General features: G+C 40.0%; 1 protein-coding gene across 1 annotated transcript in view; it reads left to right on the forward strand.

The window, feature by feature from the left end:
• The window catches only part of RIC8B (RIC8 guanine nucleotide exchange factor B), a 37,611-nt gene continuing 12,347 nt past the window's right edge, over nt 1-25,264 (forward strand). The window contains exons 1-6 of the mRNA XM_065039264.1: nt 1-162; nt 4,116-4,163; nt 15,083-15,688; nt 18,734-18,828; nt 23,379-23,532; nt 23,867-23,962. Of these exons, the coding sequence (XP_064895336.1) occupies nt 76-162; nt 4,116-4,163; nt 15,083-15,688; nt 18,734-18,828; nt 23,379-23,532; nt 23,867-23,962 (1,086 nt within the window). The 5' untranslated portion in view covers nt 1-75. The remainder of the gene's footprint in view (nt 163-4,115; nt 4,164-15,082; nt 15,689-18,733; nt 18,829-23,378; nt 23,533-23,866; nt 23,963-25,264) is intronic.

The following is a 25,264-nucleotide window of genomic DNA, read 5'->3' on the forward strand; positions in this document are numbered from 1 at the left end:
GGTGCGGGGTGGGAGGTCAGGGCGCGGCGGGGCGGCGGCTGCTGCCGGCGGAGCGGGGCCGGGCGGGCGGCGGGCATGGAGCTGGGCGCGGTGCTGGAGGCCGTGGAGGGGCGCACTGGCCCCGAGGCAGTGGAGCGGGTCCTGGCGCAGTACAACGAAGAGGTAACGGGCTGTTGGGGTAGGGCGGGCGTCCTCCCTCTCCCGCTGCGGGGCGAGCCGGCCCTTCCGCCCCCGCTCCCCACACCCGGCGGTGTCACCGCCCCGCCCTCGGCAGCACCGGGCCGCGGGGGCCCGTCCCTGCTCCCCCGGGCTCGGCTTTGTGGAGGGTCCCCTGCGGTCACCGCCCCGGCTGCCGTTCCCCCGGCAGGGGCTTGCCCGGTGTAGCCTGGCCCGCTCCCCTGTGCGCTCTCTGCCCGCGGGCGGTGTGTGCGGGAATGGATAGAGCAGGGCTGTCACACTCATTGTCACCGGGGGCCACGTCAGTCTCGTCGTTGCCCTCAAAGGGCAAAATTTCTTTAAAACACTGCAAGAAAAACATGTTTGTAATTGAGGGCAATCATTCTATTCCACTTATGCAAGATTAATATTGCAAATAAAATAAGTTCTCTGAAGTCAGACTTTCAAGATCCTCATAGATCTTGACCTTCATAGCTGTATGTTTTTTATATCAAAGAATACATACAGATCTTACTCATGGAAGTTAACTAAGTCAGTAGCGTAGGACACAGAGTAACAAAAATCCAGGCATTCCACAACATGTTACGTAACCTACTGGGGAAAATACAAATGTATTGGAAATCCTTAAACAACTTAAATCTGATTTTCAGGTACTTACATCAACAGTTGTATCTTCATCATCTGAATCTTGCAAGCCAAGAGCTGCTTTTTGTAGTTTCTTTGTTTCATTAGCCAACACCTGTTCTATTTCATCAAATTTAAATCCTTTTGCCAGATAATCCACTTTTTTTTTAAATCAACTTTCCCTCCTGAAAACAAAATCATATATTTTCATAATTTGAATTTGGCCCTTTGAGGGCAACTATGAGGCTGATGTGGTCCCCGGTGACAATGAGTTTGACACCCCTGGCCTGCAGGAAATCCAGCTCTCACAGCAGCACAGACCCAGCATACTGCAGGTACATCAAGCCTGTTGCCAGGCTTGGCCCCCCGCACCTTCTGTCTTACCTCTGCTTTACACGCCTGAGCGGGTCACCAGGCTGCAAAAAGAGCCATCCCACGGCATCAGTTTGCCTCAAAAGCCTTTTAACCTGCGTGTGCCTCTGGGAAGAGGCAAGGCACAGTAACACTGAGGTCTGTTCAGTGATAGTGTTAGATGCCTGCTCACCTGCCTTTGGGGTCAGCCAAGGTCAGCGGGTGTGCGGGAGGGGGGGATTTGCACCCACTGCTTTGGCAGGGACCACGTCAACACGTGGAGGAGAGGCCGTGCAGTGGGAGGCAGGGGGGTGTGAAATGGACTGCCAAGCCTCGCTTGATTTTTCTGTGGTTCTGGCCAAGAAAAGGCGAAAGAATCGACAGCTAAAAGCAGGGTTACAACAGGTTGAGCTTTGAATGCTGATGGTTATTAAAGAGTACCTTGTGTCTTTTGCCATTACAGTGTGATATGTCTATGCAAAGTCAAGAAATGAAGGGATTTCCTGGTAATATTGGGAAGCAGAAACTGGAGTGAAGCTAGATGCTAGGTGTTTTTTTCTTTTTTCCCGTCCTCTGATAGGGGCATTTTGGAACCTAAATTTCAGTGTGGTCTGCTTCCAAAGATCACATCTCAACCCGTCAGGTGTCTGTCCTTTTTGTAGACACCTCTGTGACTGGCACACAAGTCCCTAAAGCTGATATTGACTCTGGATGTAATATCTGGCTCTGGATGTAACTTAAATGCAGTTGTGTTGAGCTAACTGTCTGCTGAAGTTTAGAAATCTGTTACAGGAACAAACATTCAGGTTTTTGGTTCAAGTTTCCTAGCTTTGTGAATAGAGGAAAAGCCAAGCTAATGTGGATTGGCATACGGTTGTTCTTTAGCCTCCAAGGGATGGCTTGAAGTTTGCTATCTTAGGTGCAGTATGTTTTAAGTGTAACAATGGCAATAACAGAGTTGAGCTTCTAGAAGAAGCTTGAGCAACAGTCTTAATGCAGGTTGCCTTTGTGCACATGAAATTAAAATGTAGGAATTGCTGCAGCTGCAGAACACTTTTTCTGAAGGGTTGGTAGATGTAGAGTTTGCTTAGGTGCATCTAACTGCTGTAACTCACTGACCTCTAAGGTACAGAGGAAGGATTCTGATCTCCTGTCTTTACTCTTGACGACCCTTTGTTAAATGTGTTTCATCAAAAAGTGCACACAAACATTTGTTCTTCAATTTGCAATACTGGATTTTATGCCTTCTCAGCAGCTTCCACAGATAATTATGCAGGCTTAAGTTGAGTTCTCCAAGGATAGTTGAATTCTCAAGCTGATGTGGTTTCTGTTCAGCATTCCAGGTCTTTGAATGAAGTATTGGAGTTAGGTGTGTAGCTAAATACTTCTTTTGAAGTGGCATGGGAATCTTAATATCATTTCAAAATGACATTTCTCTTACTGTGTTTCTTGTTAAGAAGTTTGGTTAATGTTTCCTACGTCTCTTTTTCTGTGCAATGTGTTACTAACTCAGATATGTTACCTGTTGGCCAGCAAAGATTGGGATGAGTACTCCACGTTCCTTATCTTTACCCATACCTCTTCTGGGCTTTAGGTTTTCTTAGTTTTCTTTCCAAATAATGGATTAAATGTGCTTTAATTGAAAAGAGAGGATGGATTAAGTGTAGTTCTAAAGGTGCAGATGGCTATAGAAAAACTATGAGAGAAATCAGTAGGTCTGTTCTTGCTCCTCTATGTTGTCCCGTTTGCAACGATTATTCCAAATCTCTGCTTCTCTAGCGCTTAGACTACTTGCTGTCAGTACATTTCCAAGTTTCAAAAGAGTTCTTGTGCAAATGCAAAGATTGTCCTCTCATGTTTAGTTGCTTATCAGTTAATATTCACCTGCCTTTGGCTGGCATTTGCTGAACTTGTCATTCAACTGTGTTAATTAGGGAGCCACGTAAGAGAAAGGAATTATTTTCCTGCCATCCTCAAGGATCTGATATTGGTAACCCTTGATGTAGGTGTCCAAGGCCTTTCTGTGGAGGTCTGAGCTTGTGTCATGAAATGCAAGAGGCCTGCAAATGTGCAGTGGAGGGTCGCTTTTGATTTTCAGTCATTTGCATGATGTAGCAAGTTGTGTTTTAGAAATAATAGAAACTGAGACTTTTATTTTTTTAAAAGCTGTTCGTCATGCTTAATCATTTAGCTTGGAAGTTTTAAAATACCATTAAAATAACTCTCTGGTATTACTGCTGTTTTCTTTGACTGGCAGAATAAACTCTGTCATTTGAGTAATATTTCACTAATAACATAGCTTAGGAGACTAACATAGAACTAGATTCAATTACTCTTTGAAGTGTTTAACAGGAAGTAAGTACTTGTTTTTAGACCTTGTGTTTTAGACCTTTAGATCTTGTGTTTAACTGTTCCAGAGAAACAAATACCTTGTTAATGTGTTATGGAAATTGCCACACTACAGAAACTGGCAGTCGTTGTAGTAAGGCTTATTTGATTTATACTACATGTTTTCTGGGCAAGATTATACTATGGTTGTTCTTTTGGGACACTTTAAAGTGCAGTTAAAAGCTCGTAAACAGGAACTGCCCAGGGAAGAGTCTGAGTAATAAGATATCTTAATATATCAATATAATAATAACAACACAAAGCTGTAACTAGTGTTTTTCACCCTGTAAAGTGCCACATGTGAGGCTGTTAACTCACCTCAGAAGTGCAGGCCCCAGGCCATGGTTTGCTCGGCACCAGTAGTGAGATAATGGTGAAATCCTTAGTTGGAGCCACTTGGTGAAGCTTTTGCTGTTGGGTAGAATGGAAAAGGACATGAGTGGACATGGTTATGGCCTCGTTAGCAGAGGCTGGTTTGAACCAGACTCCTCAAGTTCTATAACAGTTTTTCAGGTATTACCTACTTGGCAGCTGTTGTTCATGTAACAAATGCAAACTCTTCTCTTTTTTCACAGAATCAGGCCATTTTCAGATTTGATCCAGCAGATGAAGACAAAAGAAAGGTAAGTAAAATAGACTATAGAGCTGCATAACTGCTCTCGTTCAAAGTATAGCAGAGGAAAAGCAGTCTCATAACTGAGCTGCCATTGTGAAAAGGTGCAATTAGTGGTTAGAAAGTTCTGTTTTCTGTTTTGTTTCTTTAGTGCAAGAGACCTGACAACTACCCATTCGCCTCTTTTCTGAAGAAGAAAAATCTTCTTAACAAAAAGCCCTGTCTTTAATAAAAGTAGTAACAGAAAAGCCTATAAATTATTTTGTTTGGTGTAGATTCAGGGTGGGGGAATAAAGATACTCTTTTCTTCTGGATCTGAGATAAACATCTTGCAATACATTTTTGCATGTTTTCTCCTCTCAGCAGGCAACAATTTCTTGTCTATGTTAGATACTTGGAGAATATTAGAGGTTAAGATGAAGGCGTAAGTGCAGAAGAAAACTGTGGAGCTGTAAGGGAGACAAACCTACAGAAGCCTGTTAATCCAAAGTTAGCTGTAGTCAGCAGAATGTGTACTGTCCATGTCAGGTTCCAAAGATGGGAAATGTTTGTGTGTTATAGCATGGAGCTGTACAGGTGAGTCAGGGATTAACAGGTCCCTTGAGATCCATTTGCAGCCTCACATTTAAAGCTTGGGCTGCCTTTGATTTTTATTCTTTTTTTTCCCCCTGTTATTTTTATGGCATAATATGTGATGACAAGACCCTTCTTTTCTTTTCTCTAATTAGTTTTGGGGCTGATTTGCATATTTATTCAGGAAATGTTCCTTAGTGAATGAGGCTGCATGTTTCCTCTATTTCTGAAATAAACTCAGAGCTTGAAATCAGAATTGCAACATTCCTGTAGGGACAGCCTGTCTCATATTGGACACAAATCAATTCATTCAGTGATTTTATGCAAAATGTAAATATTTTCAGTTCTGAAGTCTTTTTCTGGTAGAAATGAGTGGGAAAAGTCTGTCTGTCCTTTGCATTTACAAAACCATCAGTAAGGTAATCTTAAGTGACAGTTGTTTATTACACAGATGACTTGAAGACCTCTTAGCTTGACTTCACTCTTGTATGCGAGTATGCAGTTCACAAAAGGAATTGTGAGAGTTATATAAAATGTATGGTATATATTGCTGTTGTCTCTTGTAAATCAAAATAAAATAAAACCAGGAATGTGGCCTAGAAGCCTTCATCAATCTTCCTCTAGAATAGGTTTGTTTCACAGTCCTGGGAGCTCTCTGAAAACACCTTTCCCTGCTTTGCTTTTTATATCTTAGAGAACAGTTGTTACAGACTACAAGAGGCTTTTCACCTCCACCACCACTGATATCTGTAGCTTTCTTGATTGCAATTTAGATATGTATTAAATGCAGAGTTATAACAGGATTTTAATGAGAAATACCTGTACTGTAGGATATGGGAATGTCAATCTGTGTTTAGAGCTGTAGTTGAGCAATAGCCAGTATGTCAAACACTTAAGTGTGTTTGATAACTTTGTAAGCTGAGTGGTTTAGAGGTGTATATACACTTGAATAATGCTTTATTCAATGTTTTAAGCCTGTTGCTGTAGTTAGTGGTGCCTTCTGTCTTGCTAAGGAGTGTTCTGAAAGTACTCGGTAGAATTGTTGCTTAATTGGTTACATTCTTGACACATTTTCTGTGCAAATTGTTCTTTCTGTGGCATTTAAGTTAAAGCTGAACAAAGCTCATCAAGGAGTGTCAACAACAGTAAGCAGATTTAACAAGTCTTTTTTAAAAGAAACCTCTTTTTTTAAAAATGCATTTTCATAGCATTACTTCCTTACTCGAAAAGATGTTAATCATATGTGATCAGAGTCACTTTTATAAAGGCAGCTTTTGTGTGCACATACTTGACAATCAAAAGCTGTGGAGTTATTTTTGTTCCTGAATCTGCCCTCATGGTTCTCTGGGAAGTAGGTAAGAAAAATACACATCTGAACAGATGCCGCTGAAAACTTCTACAGTTCTAAAGCTTCAAAAGACCTACATAGAATTATTAAATATTTGGCTTTATCTATGGCTTTACTCAAAGCTGATGTTCAGTAATGTGGTGACAGGACTATGTGTGTCCTTTTTAATCTATATATTTCCTCAATATCCTTAGTGCCTGTAAAACGTTCAGCATTCTCCTTTTATCCTTCAGTTAAGGTAAAAATAAAAATGCTTTCAATTGAAAGGTAAAATGGTACCATGCTCTTGCTAAGAGCAAACTACTGAAATTGTCACCAAAATTAATGAGAGTTGCTTGAATACCTTATGATGTAGCCTCTTGCTAATACAGAAACAAGTTCCACTTTTTTTATTTAGTAATACCAAAATACACTTGAGTTGGAGTATGTGCAGTTCTACTGCTATTAGCTTAGAATGATTGCAGTGAAAGAGAGTTCAAAGGGTCACAATCTGTAATGAAGTCATGTCGTAGATTTGAAGTTCAGATATGGGGGCAAATACAGAGGGACTTGCAGATTTTGTCTTTGGTTTCTGGGGCTATTGGAAACTTGCCATGTAACCTGAAGACTGCAATAATGCTTCTTACCAGGCTCTTGCTGCATATTGGATTTGTTCATGCCTAGGAATAAATTTTCTTTTAGTTATTTACTCCAGCAAACCTCACCGATTTTGTTGGCAGTCATTCATGCCCATGCAGAAGTGCAAGTAGAAGATCAAGTGTAGCAATGCAAGTCTTCACAGCTTCAGCCATGACCTTAGCGTTAGAGCAAGGCTGTGTCTAGACTGTAATTGTATTGTAATGCAGGTGTAATTGAACTTTAGGCTTCTCTAGGTTGGGTGGTGTCAGGGAGAGGACAAGCTGTATGCTGTATTTGTCTCAACCAGCCAAGAAATCCTTGGCAGTGTTTTGCTGGAAAAGGTTGAATCTTCAGAACTACAACACTTCACAGCAGCATGGCATGGTTGACACAAACAGTTGGTTCTTTAGGTCCATGCTGGAATCAGCTCCAGCAAATGAACATCTGGTGACTTGACTGGGCAGTCACCTTTGTGAGAGGGGTCAGGCGTTGTCCTTCGCCCTTGATGTGGCACAGCAGGCACTTCAGCTCAAGCCTCACATGTCCCAATACAAAGAGGAAAGATTTTTTTTTTTTTAGAACCACTTTCTCATCATTTAGTAGCTTTGTTCTCCATTATTTGTACCTTGACAGGCCCCAGTTCTGCTTCTGTTTGTGCTGTTTATAGACTTAAAATGGCAAGAAAATCACAGCAGTGTTTGTGGCCTGGAAATGTCTGTCAGTACCAATTCCCTAGTCAGCCGTGGCATTGCGCAGCTGGAAGGAGCTACAGCGCTGTTTGCCTGGCTGATAGAATAGGAAAGGTCAGTCTGTCCAAGGTAGCAAGCAAGACTGACTTTTAAAATTGGACAATAATACTGAGTTTAGGGGAGGAAGCAGGGGGGTGGCAGCAGGGGGAAGGAAGCAGCAACCAAATGTAAGAATGTTACTCATAAGCCGTATAATTACCTGAAATGGCCAGGTCTTCATGAATGACATATTTCATCCTCAATGCCTTCTGCTTTGTCTGTTTCACCTCTTGTAGGACTAAAATATCTGGTTTCTACCCTGCTGTTTCTGGCTTACTGTGTTAGGTCAGTCCTGTAATATAAATCTTGAAAGTTTGAGATGGGTTTTCTTGATTTATTGTTCAGGGTCAATTTGGACATAATGGATCTAAAATTCAAGGCCTCCTTTAGTGGGAAGAAAATCACCAAAATGGTATTTTCCTCCCACATTGCTGAATGTTTTAAAGGTGTTGAAATAGATGATGGTAAATCATATCAAATGTATTGTGAGACTTTCTCCCCAAATTTAATTCATGATGTGGGAAGATTCCTTAAGGCTGTGGACTGTACCATATTTGAAGTTTGGAAGGATGGAAGCTGTAAAGTATGTTGATGGAGCAAGATGCTGTCATGCTCTAAATCTCAGAAGAACCTTGTTATTAGATAATGTTGACACTGTGACAGTTCTGGGAGGTCTGAAGGTTCCTGCAACCACAGAGGCACAGAACTTCTCTCCTCCCAGTAACTTCTCTGTAAGCTTTTAAAGTCTGTTAGTGAGTGACCTATAAAAATATTAAGCTCAAGCTTTCCTGTAGGCACACTGTGTGGTATCTTAGTATTAATTGTTGTTGTTATTGTTCTGAGTTTACTGAAACCCCTTAAGGGAGTACCAGCCTGTAAGAGAAGAAAACTTACTAAGTATCCTTCATTAATACTAAGCATATGTTCTAATTCCCTCTGGTTCTGCCTATTCCCATCCAGCATTTTTCAGTTTCAACATAAACCTTAAGAGATGTAAAGCCAGTGAAACCCATCTCTCTTTTTAAAACCTCTGTGTTACAGAGGTGATATGGGCTCTCCCTCTTCAGTGGGGAGGGCAAGGAGGGCTGCTGAGAGTGACTCTGAACCACGTGTTTATTCCACTGGTTTCTGACAACACAGATTGCTGCACATGGTCCTCACCTTCCCTGCAGATTGCCGTCTGGCCAGAGGTCTCCTATGTTCAAACCTGCGACGTGGTCTCTGCTGTGTCGGAGCGGGGAGGCTCCTGCCCAACAGGCCAACCTCCTGCTGTCAGTATGGGCTGAACCATGAAGTTTGGAAATGAAGCAGACAGAATCCACATTGAATACAAGTGTACATCTTCCCTCCTGCCCAGGTCTGTCCACAAAGACCAGGCAAAAAGTGAGCATGGCCTTTTCAGAGGAGGTTGTCTAATTGTCCCATTGTTCAGCACAGTCGATTATAAATGTTATATAAATGTTGTCTTGACTTCCAGAGAAAATGAAAGCTTGAAATAATATTTCAAATACTCCTGGGCTTACTTTCTTACTGCCTTGGATGCTTAACTCTGAAACCTAATAGCAGAATAAAACAATTATTTTATTCTTTTAATGCTGCTTCTGTTAGCAGAAGCAATCAGCCAATGTTCTTATTCAGCAATTCCAAGTTATGCCTCTTTGCTACTGAAATCTCTTACCTCTGACTTGCTAGAAACGTAGTTTCTCTTTGTTTTTCTACAACACTGTTTTGTATAGTCTAGTGAAAATACCAGAAACATCTAAAATGCTTAATTTTGCCTTATATGAGATGGAGAGGGACTATTTAAGGCTAGTTAAGAGAAGTTCTTAGTAACTTGAAGAGCCACAGAAATGTAGAGTTGTTGTAAAAAATAAAGTCCAGTTTATTGTGGTTACTACAAACGTTCATTTCAATTACCTGAAATTGGGTAGAGTCTGCTGTGAATCTTCATGGTCATAGCAAAGTAGAAGGTAAGTTTGAGGAATAGATGGCAATATAGATAGAGTGAACAGTAGCAGACCTGTATGACCTGTTGAGGAAATACAGTTCCTTGAACTTTGTGTCTGGCACTATGGTTGATTTAATTAACCATTCTCACCACTGAGCAGCTGCAGAACTAGATTGAATTAAGAATGTACTTCTCTTGAACCCCTAGAGAGTATTTAATTAAAAATTGAAATTTAAAAATGATGAAAAACATGGATCAGAAGACAAAGAGAGCAGGAGGGACTTAAGACAGTGAAGGAGAAGAAAAACATGATCTGGTACCACTTTATGATGATCTCATTCTCCTAAATAAATTATGTGCTCTGGCACATAATACTTGATGAGGCCAAAGACATTGTGGCTTCTGGTTCACCCACGTTGAAACAGTGAGCAAGTACTCGCTGTTAGATCTGTGACTTTTCCTTCCCAGCTACTAAAGAAGAGTGAGGAGGACTAGTTTGATGGTGGTTTCGTGGGTTTTGTTTTTGGTGAATGGTTCTTTAAAAAGCTTGATTTTTTTTGTTTAAGATAAGCCTAACAAAAGCAGTAAGAATTTCGTAAGTCTGACATACTCATATGGTTCCCCATGTGCTAATATCAGTTGCTCTTTTATTAAGACGGATGTATTTATGCCTCAAGATATACAAAGAAGTCTTCAGATCATTGATCTTGAGAAAGGAGTGAAGGTGCTATAAAACCAAGCACGCCTCCTGTGTTCCGTTATAGAATTTCCCTTCTTGATGGACTTTCCTGGCAATTTTCTTACTGATACTATCTGTCACTGAAGAAAGTGGAAAATGGGAGCAACGTGTATTTCCAAGTTAGTTTAACAACAGGTTTTTCCCCTTGCTGTAATTTAAACTTAAGTGCTGAGAAGTGTATTTGTCATGTTTAGCAGGCCTTTTGTTGTTCACCTTTGAATTGCAGCTTCTCTAGCACTGAATAATCTGCGTCTAAATTAAATGCTATATTCAATAAAGCAGTGTTTGCTTGGATTTGAATACTTGCAGAATGGAGACTATATTCTTTTGTTCCAAAGGCCTGTGTAAATAGAATGATTTGCCAAAGGGGAAAAAGCAAATAGAGGGAAATTGTCTTCTTTTCTTACCAAGACATTTATTACTCTGATGTTGAGAAGCTACAGTAAATTCAACTGACATAATGTAGCAAAAGTTTAGTGGTCTGTGAATTGAAAAAAGTGGATATAGGTCAAGTGTGTTTTCTAAACATCTTCAAACACAAAGAAAGGAGGTGGAAAAGGACTTCACATGCCCACACCTCAGGACCAAAGAGCAAGATCATGTGGTATCCTATTTTTCACAAGCTGAGGTTGAACCCGGACAATACAAGCACCTGCTAATAAGCACTTGCAGTGCTCCCCTCTCCCCCCCCCACCCCATAAACAAAGATGGTGCAAGACAATGGAAGTAAGGAGATTATACCTTTATCTGCAAAGCCACATAATAGACCTGTGGCTGAGCAAGGAAGAAAATACAGGTCTGTTGTGTCTCAGGATATTGTTGTTGTTTTGTTTTTTTCTTTGGGACTGTGTTGCTTCTTAGCATCAAGCTTTTATACTGTCACGATAAAGGACCAAAATGGATTAATATTTCACTCGTCAAGACGACAAATGGATGTTTCTGGGTTTCCTGTTTTAACATGCGGTACAATTTAAAAATGTTTTAACATTAATCACACTACAGCACAGAGTAAAGGAATTGTGTATATTGCTCTTTCTTAACCTTGCTGTTAGCATGAAAGCTGAGAATTCTTGAGTTTTGGAGATGCAAATGTATTTTACAGTTAAAACAAAAAAGTTTAAAAAGCTAAAATGTAACAAGGTAGATGGATGATGGCAGAGCGGTGGATGTTGTCTACCTTGACTTCAGTAAAGCCTTTGACACAGTCTCCCACAGCATCCTCACAGCTAAGTTGAGAAGGTGTGGTATAGACAATAGAGAAGTGAGGTGGGTTGCAAACTGGCTTAAGGAGAGAAGCCAGAGAGTGATAGTCAATGGTGCGGAGTCTAGTTGGAGGCCAGTATCTAGTGGAGTGCCTCAAGGGTCAGTACTGGGGCCAATATTATTCAATATATTCATTAACGATTTAGACGAGGGAATAGAGTGTACTATCAGCAAGTTTGCTTATGACACCAAGCTGGGAGGAGTGGCTGACACGCCAGAAGGCTGTGCTGCCATCCAGCGGGACCTGGACAGGCTGGAGAGTTGGGCGGGGAATAACCTGATGAAATTTAACAAGGGAAAGTGTAGAGTCCTGCATCTGGGCAGGAACAACCCCAGGTTCCAGTATAGGTTGGGAAATTACATATTAGAGAGCAGTGTAGGGGAAAGGGACCTGGGGGTCCTGGTGGACAACAGGATGACCATGAGCCAGCACTGTGCCCTTGTGGCCAGGAAGGCCAATGGCATCCTGGGGTGTATTAGAAGGGGGGTGGTTAGTAGATCCAGAGAGGTTCTCCTTCCCCTCTACTCCGCCCTGGTGAGACCACATCTGGAATATTGTGTCCAGTTCTGGGCCCCTCAGTTCAAGAAGGACAGGGAGCTGCTGGAGAGGGTCCAGCGTAGGGCAACAAAGATGATTAAGGGAGTGGAGCATCTCCCTTATGAAGAAAGGCTGAGGGAGCTGGGTCTCTTTATTTTGGAGAAGAGGAGACTAAGGGGGGACCTCATTAATGTTTATAAATATATAAAGGGTGAGTGCCATGAGGATGGAGCCAGGCTCTTCTCGGTGGCAAACAATGATAGGACAAGGGGTAATGGGATCAAGCTGGAACACAAGAGGTTCCGCTTAAATTTGAGAAGAAACTTCTTCTCAGTGAGGGTGACAGAGCACTGGAACAGGCTGCCCAGGGAGGTTGTGGAGTCTCCTTCTCTGGAGACATTCAAAACCCGCCTGGACATGTTCCTGTGCGACCTCACCTAGGCGTTCCTGCTCCAGCAGGGGGATTGGACTAGATGATCTTTTGAGGTCCCTTCCAATCCCAAACATACTGTGAAACTGTAAAAGCTGCCTTGGTTCTCTGGAAAAGTATATGAAAAACACTTATTTCGCAGCACGACTCATGAAAGTAAAACTCCCTTCTGAATGTTGAAAGGATAGAACTCAAAAAAAACCAAAACAAACAGAAATGATAAATTAATACAATAATTTAGGGGAGAGCAATAAAACCCTGAAGCTAGGACAATCATAATATATTATGTGAAAGGGGAGGTACCTTGCTGTCTGAATTCTTTTACTTGCTTTAATTTCCAAGCAAATAAGTAACATGTGTGCCCCTTAGTTTATGCCGTGCTAATGGTCTACGGGGAGGTACAAAAAGCACCACCTAAAGAAAATGAAAAGGATAATAATGCTTTTGTGGTCCCATCCTTTCCCATTTCTCTTCTCTCTGCACATCCTTTCTCTCACACTGTCAAGAAGAAAGCAGAAAATGTTCTGTATGGTGTTTGGTTTTAGTTGCCTCCAAGGCAGTTTTGTAATAGGATGAATTTTGTTTCCTTGCTTCAAAGCTACCCGTGGATAACTCTTCAAATATAGTCAGATGCTCTGGTTTTTCCTAAGCTCCTGTTGGTACCTAAGATCAGCCAGCAGTGGTTCACTGTCACAGCTTTTGTTAGTATTACAAGTGGTGGTATCATAACTGAGTAACTGGTTCCTTTAAAATCACTCTTGATGGCTTACCAGGGTCTAACTCCAGAGAATTTTGTCAGTGGTTCTTATATGTTTTTCGATTATGTGAATCTTGCATCTTAAAAAAATGTATTTGCTTGTAATGGCTAGGAAGCTTAGTAACTTTTTCGAGGTACTTATCCTTGAAATTCCCATGGTAAGTATCTAGATACCTGCACAGGTGGTCAAATGTGGACTCTGTACTGTTGCAGTATCTATAATACCCTGACAAAGATTTCTCATGTTGCTTGTGTGATAGTAAGAGGTGGAGCTCACTCCTTGCTTTCAGACTCTTACTGGATTAATCTGGTCAGGGCTGTGGAGATGTAGTCAAGATCTTCCTCATCTGGATGGTGCTTTTGGGTGGGCTTCACCCCAGGATGCGCATATTAAAAATCATATTGGGAGTTCCTACTGTCTGACTTTGTTTACAGATTGTCTTTTAACATTGTTGAAGACTTGTGTTTTTTTCCTCCTTTATTCTTCTGGAGTGTCTGTTCTAGATGTGCTTTAGACTTAACCTTTTTTTTTGGCTTTGATTGTAAGTGATCACAGTAACAAAACTTGCTTGGATGTTCCAAGGGGAACTTTGGTTTTGAGCTCTGGGTCAGTGTGCTGGGCTGCTCTGCTTCCTGTCTTTTTGTTGTGGTGGTGCTGAAAAGTGCAGTTCCAGAGACCATTCACCAAGAACTATTTTTTACTTGTATTAGTATTTCTACGCCTTTATTTTTTAATCACTTTCTTATTGACATATAGTGCCTGAGACCATGATATGAATTTCAGGTCCTAAGTGGACTTCTGCACTGGGGCTATTCAACTCAGTTGCTACTCTGGCTTCTTGGGTAATTTATTCATTACAGTGGTCAAGACAAAAAATTTGTGGGGTGAGAAGGGGTGAGGAACTGTGTCCTGTGAAGTACAATGCAGTTTATATTGCCACTTATTTGGGAATTTCTTTGTAACTGTAATTCGGCCTCTGGTGTCCTTGAGTAGTAATGTTATTCTGAGGTTGAGGCATAAAAACCGAATGGAGTCCTCCCCCATCAAGAATGGAGTCCTCCCCCATCAAGCAATCTCTTCTCTCCTGTCTTTTCTCACTTTTGATTTATCACCTAATTGTCCATTTCTGTTTTATAAAAGGTAATTCTTCTGTAATTCAGATTTTACTGCGCTGCCCTGCAGATTCTTGGAGCGTTCTATTTTCTCATGCTGCATTTATACATTTCATGTTTACCCTGCAGTCATGTTGGTATAAAGTATCAGCGAAATATTTCAAATTCAAGAGCAATCTGGGTTGACAAAGCAGCACTTTTGCTGGTCTGTTAAAACTGTTACAGCCTAAGTCTTACTGTAAAACTGCGTTATAGTTCTCTGTCAGAGGTAACATTTCTAATTATCTTACTTAAGACCAGAGAAGTCTGTAGATTCGGTTGAAGAGGCAACACAAATTGTAGCTGTTACCAAACCTGCATTACTAATACCTGCATGTTGAACAGCAGTTGGTTTGCTTTCTTGTTTCCCAGCCTCCTGGCTAAAATTTTGCAGCTTATAATTTTGCAGGTACTGTAGGTGTGACTGTTCTACTTTGACACATTTTTGAAACCTTTCACCTTGTTGTCCTGGCTACTCCAGTTTTCAGCCGTGATACTGAGAGAACGTGGTAACTGGCAATGGTGGGTAGTGCCTGCTGTTTTGGCTTAAGGCTTTTGCCAGTGTTGAGGTACTTGGATTGTATCCATGAGGAAAACTGCTTTTGATGATCTTTTGCAGTAGCTTATATTTTGAAGAGCTAATACAGAATACTGAGTTTCTCAAGTCAGCTGAAAGCTAAAAAGTTACATGGAAGCTTAGCAAAAGCAGGGTCCTATTGCCACCAGTATTTCGATGCTAAAACTGTTCCTTTTTTGTTTCCTTGTGTTTGCATAGAAACTATGTGAGGGAATTCTAAACATCCTTGAAAAAGATGCAGAAACTTCATGTCAAGTTGCCTGCCTGGAAGCCCTCCGCATCCTCTCCAGGGACAAGAAAGTTTTAGTGCCTGTAACCACAAAGAGGAACATGCAGATCCTTATGAGGCTAGCAAAGCTGGATGCTACAGAAGATCCTTTGGAGAGAGTATCTGAATTTCCTGTTATAGTAGAAGCTTTAAAATGCCTCTGTAACATAATTTTTAATAGTGCTGTTGCACAGAAGCTCAGTTTGGAACTGAATCTTGCGGCTATGCTCTGTAATCTCCTGGAAAAATGCAAGGACCAAGAGTTCGTTGATGACATTAAATGCTTTGTTTTGCGTCTCCTCTTCCTCTTGTCACTTCTGCACACAGATATTAGATCGCAGTTGCGTCAGGAACTACAGGGGGTGCAAGTTTTGACTCAGGCTTTGGAACGTTCTCTAAATGTAAGATGGACAGAAGAATATAAAGCAGCGGAAGATCACGATAGACCTTTATCTTTGCAAGAAACAGATTGTGCCATTGAGGCACTAAAGGCTCTTTTTAATGTAACACTTGACAGCTGGAATGTCCACAGCGAGGTAAGGTTTAGTTGAAGTGGTTTTTTAATTGGGTTTGTTTGGCCTGCAAGAGCCAGAATCAGCAGGTAGATACACAAGAGGCAGTTGTTGTCCAAGCCTCAGAGCAAGGATTTTAATACTTAGTTTTTACTACTGTGATTTTGATGGAATATGATTACATTTTTCAGAATAGAGGCTAAGGTAGTCTTGAAATTTTGTATCGTAATTTCTCTATATGCAGAATCAGTCTGAGAAAATTTTTCTGTCTGAATTCTGCTTGTGTCACGTATTAATGATCTTGGGCTTTCAAGAGTAGTTAGCCTTTCATGCTCATTGCTTTGAATACCAAAATAACGTTCTTGTTACTAGTTAGGCAAAAAAGCTAATCGAAACATTTTCTGTGCAACGGGAGAGTAATTTGGATTATCTAACACAAGTTAGAACTGTATGTTTTAAAATAAAAAATGCTAAGAAGACAGTTTCGTAAGAGTCTGAGATTTCTAAAAGAAAGTAAATGCTGTTCACTAATAATTAGCTGACTTTTAATGTAAGTGTATCAGATGGGTACATCTCTGTGGACTGCGGACTATGGCAATAGGGTGATAATTAGAGCTCAGAAGTATCTCTAGTTTTCTTCTGTTTCTTTTTTCTGCACATGGTGATGAGCACATCAACTGCAGTTTTTAACAAATAGCTCTGAAGAGAGAGCAGTACTGTTTTTAATATCTTTCTCTGCCATCCTCCCAACCCCAGATCTGAATTTAAACATGATCTTTTAAGATGAGGTGAAATACAAGAACGAAGAACGCTTTCATTGTTATGTCTTACAAGATCTATCTTGGTGTTTTTTTTCATTGCAACATCAGATCTACTTTTTTTCGTAGACAAATATGCTTCCTATGTGTTGCATCCCTGAATTTATAAACAGAAATGATAAGGATAGCTTTTTTGGTTGAAGAACTTACGTCTGTGCTACAGTAATAGAATTAAATAGGGAATCTTTCTTTTTAGTCCACATCATATTTTCTCTAAAACAGTGTTAACTTGCCACTGGCTATTGTAGATATGCAGTATATAAAGCTGAGTAGAAGTTTACAGTAGTTAAAATTGACAAATTATTTTTCTATTTAGTGCATTGGTCTAAACAGTAAATATTATATTAATCATAACATTAAGAAACATAAAACTTGAGAAAAGTATGCAGCTTATTTGCTTTAACGTCTCAAGGATACTCTGAATAAGAAATGTTGAAATTTAAGATTGAATGGGGGGAAAAAATCAGAAAAGCTAATACAGCAAATTTCAAGGAGAGATGAAGAAACCAAGAAGCTTTTCTCTTGTTTATATCCCTGACTTAGACCATTATTAAACACATCTTTAACTTTGTCAGAGAATGTTCTTTGTATAGGCAAGTGATTGTTATGAAGGTAGGAACCTGAGTGGAGAATCTTGACCTGAAATCAAGCATATAACACAGCTACGTGAATGTTTGCTACTTCAGACATTGAGAACTATCATCTTTGCGATTAAGGACTTCTGTGTGGAGGAAATAATGTCAGGTGCTAAGTGGGAAAGTGAAGCTGTATTACATGTTCTCCTCCTGAGAAGTAAGCGCTTGAAATCTGGATCTTGAAGTTGGTTTACTCTTACAAAATAGTGGGAATCTTGAGAAATGAAAAGCCCGGTTTGCCACAGAAAGACAGGTGGGAGGTGACACTCAGTCGTGGTGGTACCTGATGACGTTTTGTTTGGCCGCTGTCTGTGGAATGAGGGAGGTTTTGTCCCACAGAACTTTTCCTCCTCAAAGAGCCCAAGCACTCAGCTGCCAGATCAGAGGAAATTCTGGTGTTAGTGCTTTTATTAATTTTTTTCTTTTGGATGAGAGTTTAAGACATTATGGGATGGGAGAAGCTTCATTTGTGTTTTGAGATAAAGCTTATAGAATAACTCTTACTAAAAGTTCCTATGAGGAAGGAACCTTTAAATTAAAGAGTTCTTCAGTAGTTGTAAACTGTTAGCCAGATATGTTAAGTGGCATTCTGTTTGCAAATATCCCTGTGGGAATATTTAATGATCTGTAAGAAGAGTAAACAGCATGTTAATTAAGTGGTTTGAAGATGCAGAATTTGAAGAGATTACAAACACTTGGTGGGATGGAAAATAAAAAGAGACCAGAGAGGTTAGATGTGCAGGTAGAAAACTAAATGAGATCTATCCTAAGGGGAAGAGAACAGTTTTCAACACCAATGTTTAATGACTGGAGGTGGTTTCAAGTAGCAAACCCAGACAAGAGCCGCAGGTACTACAGTCAGCAGATTGGGATGCTGATGTTACACAAGATACATTAGGGTGCTTTGAGCCAGGTCAAACATACCAGAACATGTGATGTATGCTGAGAAGAGCTAATGAAAAAGGACCAGGACAATGAAACCCGCAGTTAAATTATTGCAGTTCCTGGTGGACATCTCTGTGGCCGTTGTCTGGTGGGAGATGGGAAGGGGGAGTTGCTTGGAGAGAGCAAAGTAGGGCAAGTAAGGTTGACAAGAGTAGAGAAATTATTAAGGAAATGGTGAAAAGGTATCAAGGGAACAGATAAAAGTGAATTAGGAAGGGCAACAGACTGGGTGGGGGAATTGAAGCGTTGGCAGCAAAAAGTCAAAATGAGGAGGAGGCAAATGAAATGCAGATCGTATGTAATCTAAGTGGATGAAAACGTGGCTCTGTGTAAATACAGGAAGGAAGATAGTAGTGGTATATTAGAAACAATGGTATGGAACTGAGCAAATGCTTGTAACAGGGTTTTCTGGTAGTGGAGGCTCATTCGACTGGAAAATAATCCCTTTTTTAAAGTCCCTTTTAAAAGGTCTGGTTAAAAGACCTGCATATGCCAGCTATGTTGCATTAAGCATTCAGTGAGTTCTAAGGTACAATCCTTTTATTGATAGGGATGGATGTTATGATCTAATAGGTATTTTTCATCTTTAATTTTTATTATTCTAGTGACCTGAAACCCCCACTTGCAATCTTCAAAATGAAAAAATATCTTCATAATTTATATTTATATAGAAAGAATCTCATCAATTTCGTTACATGGCTGCCATCCTTCGACACTGCTTATTAACCACGGGCCCTACTGAAGACAAAACTGAAGAGCTGCACAGGTTGGTAGAATTGTAGAACCAAACTAATTTAAAAGGTTATTATTTATTAAAAAAAATATTTGCTTAAAATCTGAAGTGGGAATCTGAGAAGCAATTAAATCTCTAATTTTGAGTCAAATATTATTAATCTTTTGGATGAAAACTGTGTTTGCCTGGAATATTATTTGTGCATGTCCACTATTCCAGGCAGAAAGTGGCTGGTGAGGTTGTTATTTTTAATCAATAATAATGAAGCTATCCTTTTTGAATTTATTTCTTTATATATATATAAAACTGAGGATGAAAAAATATATAGAAGTTTTAGAGGCAGTGCAAATTAAAGTTGAATGAGACTCTTGTGGTTTTGTACAGAAGCTGATGGAAAAAAATCTGCATTTGGAGATTTTTGTATGTAACTTTTGGAATTCTGATGGATTGGGATGGAAGTAACAAGTTGATATTTTATCTCCAGTGGTTCTAGGCTGTTTTAGTAAAAGTACAAATGTAAGTTCCCTGGTAACAATATTTTCTTTTTCAAAGATGAGTGAATCATCTTTCAGTTTTAGGTGCATTGTTTTGTTTGTTTGTTTGTTTTCCTTCCTCAGCCCTGCACCCAACTGTTTGTTATGTATTTGCAGCCAATAATTCAATCAAAACTCAGAGTATATTTTAGTGAGGTGGTAGTTCTCTGCTCAGTGTTCTTAGCTCTTTTTCATGCCATACTTATTTTTATCCAAATAGGTCAGCTGTTCACAGGACCCAGTAGTACAGCAGCTTCAAACACTATCCCATGTTCTCTCTTGGCAATGAAAGTTAGTGTTGCGATTCTCTTCTTCTGAGATGTCTGTATATCTAGTGCTGGATCTTTTGAAGATTGTCTTCTAAACCACTGGTCTCCAAGAAGCAGGATATAGTTTTTAACGCTTTCAAGGCTGCTGGCTGTGAATGAACTTGATTAAAATCTTGGAAAGCTCTTAGAGATCAATGGTCTTGGTGAACACTAAAATCCCACATCAGAGCCCTTCTCAGCTGGTGCAGACAAGTTTGGAATAATTTAGGATACTCCTGCGGTAGTTGCCATGACTAACATTAGTGCTGAGTGTGTCCTAAAAGGCAGTCTGTGTTTTCTCTTTGCTGCTTATGGTGGGTGTTCTGCACACTCATCCTCCTTTCAGGGATGAACTAGTGAGAATAAGTTCCCCACTGCTGGGAAAATCGAACAAATTTGGATAAATTCAACAACTACAAGAAGACAGAGATGGGCTTTTAGCATTTAAGCTTGTACCTTGTCAGCAAGACTGCCTGGTATTCTGGTGAATTATTATTCAGCTGATGCTCTTCCCGTGAAAGCATGTTCTATTTCTTTGTCTAGGAATCTGACTCGTCTAATCACCCTGTAAAATTCTGTTATCTTGTGCTACTGCAAAAAGATGCATGTTAAGCAGGTCCTTCTGGTTTTAGGTTTTGCAAACCCTTGCAGATGATATCCAAAAAGGATATAGAATATATCTATATACATATAGAAGTAGACAGCTGTAGATAATATGTAGTATTGGTGTGATTTCTGCCCTTGCTTTTTTCAGTCAGAAGGAATATTTTCTGTAGAGGTGCTGCCCGCATGGACCTTATGGAGACACTAAGTCAAGGCAAGAATTCTCCCTAGTTCTGAGAGTGGGAAGCAGAAAAGAAGTAAGGATGGTTATCACTGCCTTGTGTCACTTCAGTTATTTCCCCTTCCTTGTCGAACTCAGCATGGCGCTGCTTCAGTCTTTCTGTTAATGCTGGGAACACAGTGTTCTCCCTCTGTTAGCTAACTGTAGCAAGTTTGTTCAAGTTGATAGAAGAAAGAATGCAAGTATAATATTGCTGCATGTAGTATTCAATCTTGGTTCATGTCGTACTTGGTTGGTTGGTTGGCTGTTACTTTTAACATGCTAGAAGGGCTCTGTGCAGGTTTTGACCTTTGTGATTCAAGTATTTCAGCCCGTTTGCAGAACATGGGTTTTGTCTTTGAATGCTACGGGATGCAATACAAGCTGAATAATTTAATATACTTTTGCACCAAGACTATTCATCATAAGGCAGCTCTGGAACAGAAAAGGTATAGTCACAACTAATGCCCCTGCAAACCCATCAGATGGATCAGGGGTCTGGATCAGAGGGCCCTACTTCAGTCCCCTGATGTATTTGGTGCTTGACTCTGTACAATCTTTATTGCTAGAGATGAGGTGTGAGTCAGAGAGCAGAGTGCAACTTGTAGCTCTGCATTCCACTTGGAAGCCCATCAATAAGGCAGTTACAAAAAAAAACATTACAAATGGAATAAAATGTGAGCAGTCCTGAATGCAGAATAAACTTCAGGAAACATCAGGGAGGCATAGGTATATTTCTCAGAACTGCTGCTCGCTTGCCCTTCTGTAAGTTTGTAAATCTGCAGGATGTTCCGATGTTTAAATGAAGGGTTCGGGCAGCCTGTTAAAGCATGTTGTACAAATGCTGGGGCTCTGCATGTTTAAGTTGAGGATTTGTTTTATGCAATCATAAGGTGTTGGATACATGCCCTGAGCTGTAATCAGTGTGTCAGTGTGACTCTATTTCTAATAAAAAAGCAGAAGTTACCTATAAAAATATCTTAACTAATTTAGTACCTGGTATTGTTGTCATTATTGTGGTTCTGTCATGTCATTACTTAATGTTTGAATATGAACGGCATAAAGCACCACATATTAGAGTGAGTGCCATTTTTGCCCACTAACAAGGTTTTAATCAAGGCATTCAGCAGCTCTAAATAGGCCTTTGCTTCTAAATTTGCATATCAGGAGGGGGCTGGGAGCATGAGTGGGTGGGTGTCATGTCCCAGTGATTAATGATCTCTAGGAAGCCGAAAAGGGGAGAGTAATATACGCAGTATTTCTACCCCCTGGAGTAGGAATGCAAACACTATTGTGCGGATCTGTGCATAGTCACTGACTTCCTGGTAGCTGGAGAATTTCATACACTCCTCTACCACAAATAAAACTGTCAGTGAAGTGACAAAGATCAGAAAGCCAGGCTTCATTTATTGAAAAGAATAGCTCAGACACAGTGATCCAGAAAATTAATTTTGTAGGTGTTTGGGAACTTGGTTGTTTAATAAGAAACTGGTAAAAAGAGACCGTCTGGTGAAAAGCCTAAAGCCACCAAATATTTGTTAAATTTCAGACTGTTTTGCTTCTGACTATTCCTGAATTATTGGCGAGAAATAACTTCCGTGATATAAAAGACGTATTTTAAACAGGAATTAGGAACAAAACAAAGAAAACAAGCTTTCCAAAAAGTAGAAGTTGTCTGAATTTCAATTGCTAAAAGAGCAAAAGGGAGATGGCACAATGTGGAACAGCCACCCAGTCTGATCAGACTAAAACCAGCACGTTTGTTAGAAACCATGTTACGGCTGATTGCCATGATTTGCTTACTGTTGTACTAAACCTTTGTTAGAATTGTATTAATAACATTTAAAAAATGAAGGCAGCTTCTAAGTAAATATTATTAAAAGGGTTATGTGAAGTTGAAAAGTTTTCTCTGTTCTTGGAATACTTTGCCAATCCTTAAAACATCAGTGCTTGTGGTTTGATTGATAGCTTTGAGGCCTGCATATGTAAGCCTAAATGATTCTGTAGTATTTCTAAATATATCCATTTTAAATTTTAGTTGCGCATCAGCAAGTAAATAATGTCAAAATTCTGATTTTTGTAGCATCTGTGTAATTTAGCCCCATATTCAGGGAAGAGTACAAACACAAGTCTGTATAATGAGAACAGGCTAGATAGCATACTCAAGGGATGTGAACTGTACCAGAGACTCTTGGAAAATAAGTCCCATCTTACTCCGTTAAAGAGAACAGAGGGAAGCTGTGGTCTGATTTAAATCGCTTAATGGATATTTGAGAAGCGCTCCTCTTTGTGCTTTGTAGGATGCAAAGACTGCCAGATATTGAAAGGTAGTGCTTGGTTAAAAAAATATATACCTATATCAATATATCTTTTTTTAATGGATTAAAAGTCTTCTGTATTTCCTACACACTAAGCTAAGTAAAAGTGGAAATATTTCAGGGGACCTGAGAAGCTGCCACCACACCCCACTGTTGAAAGAGGAGGAGATGTTTTCTATGGTGTACTTTGTCACACTAATGACGGTAATACAGATGAGTTATAAAATGGTTTTAAGTTTCAAGGGGTGGAAAAAAAACCAACCTCCATTCTCTGCAAATCAATGTGAGAGTTCCCCCTGCTGTCCGGGAAGATCAGCTGCTGGAACAGCCTGTGGGGCAGGATGGAAGTAATACCGTGCTGCTGCTTTTCGGCTTTGGGGGCTTGTGTCTGGCTTTTTATTTTTTTGTTCCAAGAGCCAGCGCTCAGGCGATAATGCATGCCACCTTCTTTAAATCCCAGCGAGGAGAAAATAAAGCATTGTTTGAGTTCAAGGCGTCTTTTTGTTTGCAGTTGTACAAACAGTGTATGGTGAGTTGTACTCTGGTTTTAATTCATTCTTCCAAATGAATAATGATTTTTTTTTTTTTAAATCTGTTTCAGCAATGCAATCAACCTCTTAAGCAATGTTCCCGTTTCGTGCTTGGATGTTCTTATTAGTCCATCATCCCAAGAGGAAACAGATATAAAATACAATGGGATGAATATGGGAGCAATTCAAATTTTACTGGATTTCATGGAGAAGAGAATAGACAAGGTACGGGCTGTAAAGATTCTTGACAAAAGGGACCTCTTTCATTAAAGCAAAAAGTGCACATATGTAAAGCTTCTTGCAAGCCTTTCAGACAGTATTTAGCACAAATATGGACGTTTTTGCTTCTAGATTGTGAAACACCTCAAAACTGAGAACAAATTCTTGTGAATATCTGAAGCATACTTGTGTGTGTGAGAGGAGGAACATTTGGCGCTCTGTTTATATCTATGTAAAGTTCACGTGTCGGCTGTCATTTAGGACTTTATCAAAGAGGTCATAGGATTTGAAAAGGAAAACTTGCTCTTAATTATTTTATTTGTATTTGGTTTTATTTTAGGGGAGTAGCTATAGAGAAGGTCTGACTCCAGTTCTCAGTTTGTTAACTGAATGCTGCCGAACTCACAGAAATATCAGGAAGTTTATCAAAGCTCAGGTGAGTAAAATATTCATCAAAATTTGAATATGAAGCTAATGATAAACATTTTGAGGTTTGTATATCGCTGCAAGACACCGATACTTTAGAAGTATGAATGCTTTCATATTAATTTACCCACAAAGTTCGCTGCAATATTTTTTTCTATTTGGTCTCTGACAACTGTCAGCTCTAGAAATAAATTTTTTGGTCATGTAAATCAAAAGATATTATGGCCTAAGTTCCACAGTACACTTTGTAGAGCTGTTAAATAATAAGACTAGTGGTATTGTAAAGCTGTGTTAACGTGGGTCACTATGGATTATGTGACACAGGGGCAAAGAACTCAGTGAGGTCTGTCCCCTCACATCCAGCATTTAAAAAAATCATTTCAGTGCAGTTAAAAACTTTGCGAAGCTGTGTCGTAGCTGGTGGGGCTTCAGGTGTTTTGGCAGGTTCTGCCTAAGCTTTAGTTTGACCTCAGTAGGGCAGGAGTCATTGGAATTGGAACTTGTGTACCAGTGTGTATCTGCTGGTCTGATAGAGTAAAACTCTGTCCCTGAACAGAGCGACTTAATCACTTGACCTCTTAAAAGAGCTGTTTAGTACAGTAGAGACTCTGGGTAGGCATTTTACAGGAAAAAATATTTCCATGCCATGGTTGGAGAGCTAGAGGATCTTTATGGCTTGGTGGCTGGGTGCAGTATTCTGTTCTGTGTGTTCTGCTGCTTCTCCTGAAGCTGAGTGAAGAAAGTTAAAAGATGAGCAAGGGAGAGACAGCTGAAACCAGCTGAGAAATGTTCTTTCTCCTAAGCTGCAGTGATTTTTGGGTTGCATCTGAGATGCCACTCCCAGGTCAAAGCTGTGCCTGAATTCATAAATAGAGTTTTTAATGGAAAAAGGTGTATTTTGCATATATTTTCTGCCTCTTTCATCTATACCAGAAAAGTGGTTTTGAGGAATTTAAGAAACTCATTCTTAGTGTGTATTGGTTTTGCTCACAGCAGTTCTTTCCTAGGATAGTCTTCTGAGCTGTTAAGTGTTTAAAAAAAAAGAAAAAGAGTTGCAGAGCCAAACATTCAGAAGTTAGAAAATGAAGTTGTCTGCATGTTTTTACGACATCTTGACGTCTAGATGTCAGGATATAATTGCATGCTGTCTCTTACGACAGGACTGCTGCTTCATATAGTGCACAGATTGGCTGGATGCTGCTAACTGCATGACCGGATGCTTGATATTTTGAATTACCCTCATTGTTAAGTGTTGGCCTTAGGCTTTAGTTATTATGCACTATTCAAATTCGGATCTGAAGACAGAATGATT

The sequence above is a fragment of the Columba livia genome, chromosome 1, assembly GCF_036013475.1.
Source record: "Columba livia isolate bColLiv1 breed racing homer chromosome 1, bColLiv1.pat.W.v2, whole genome shotgun sequence".
NCBI lineage: Eukaryota > Metazoa > Chordata > Aves > Columbiformes > Columbidae > Columba > Columba livia.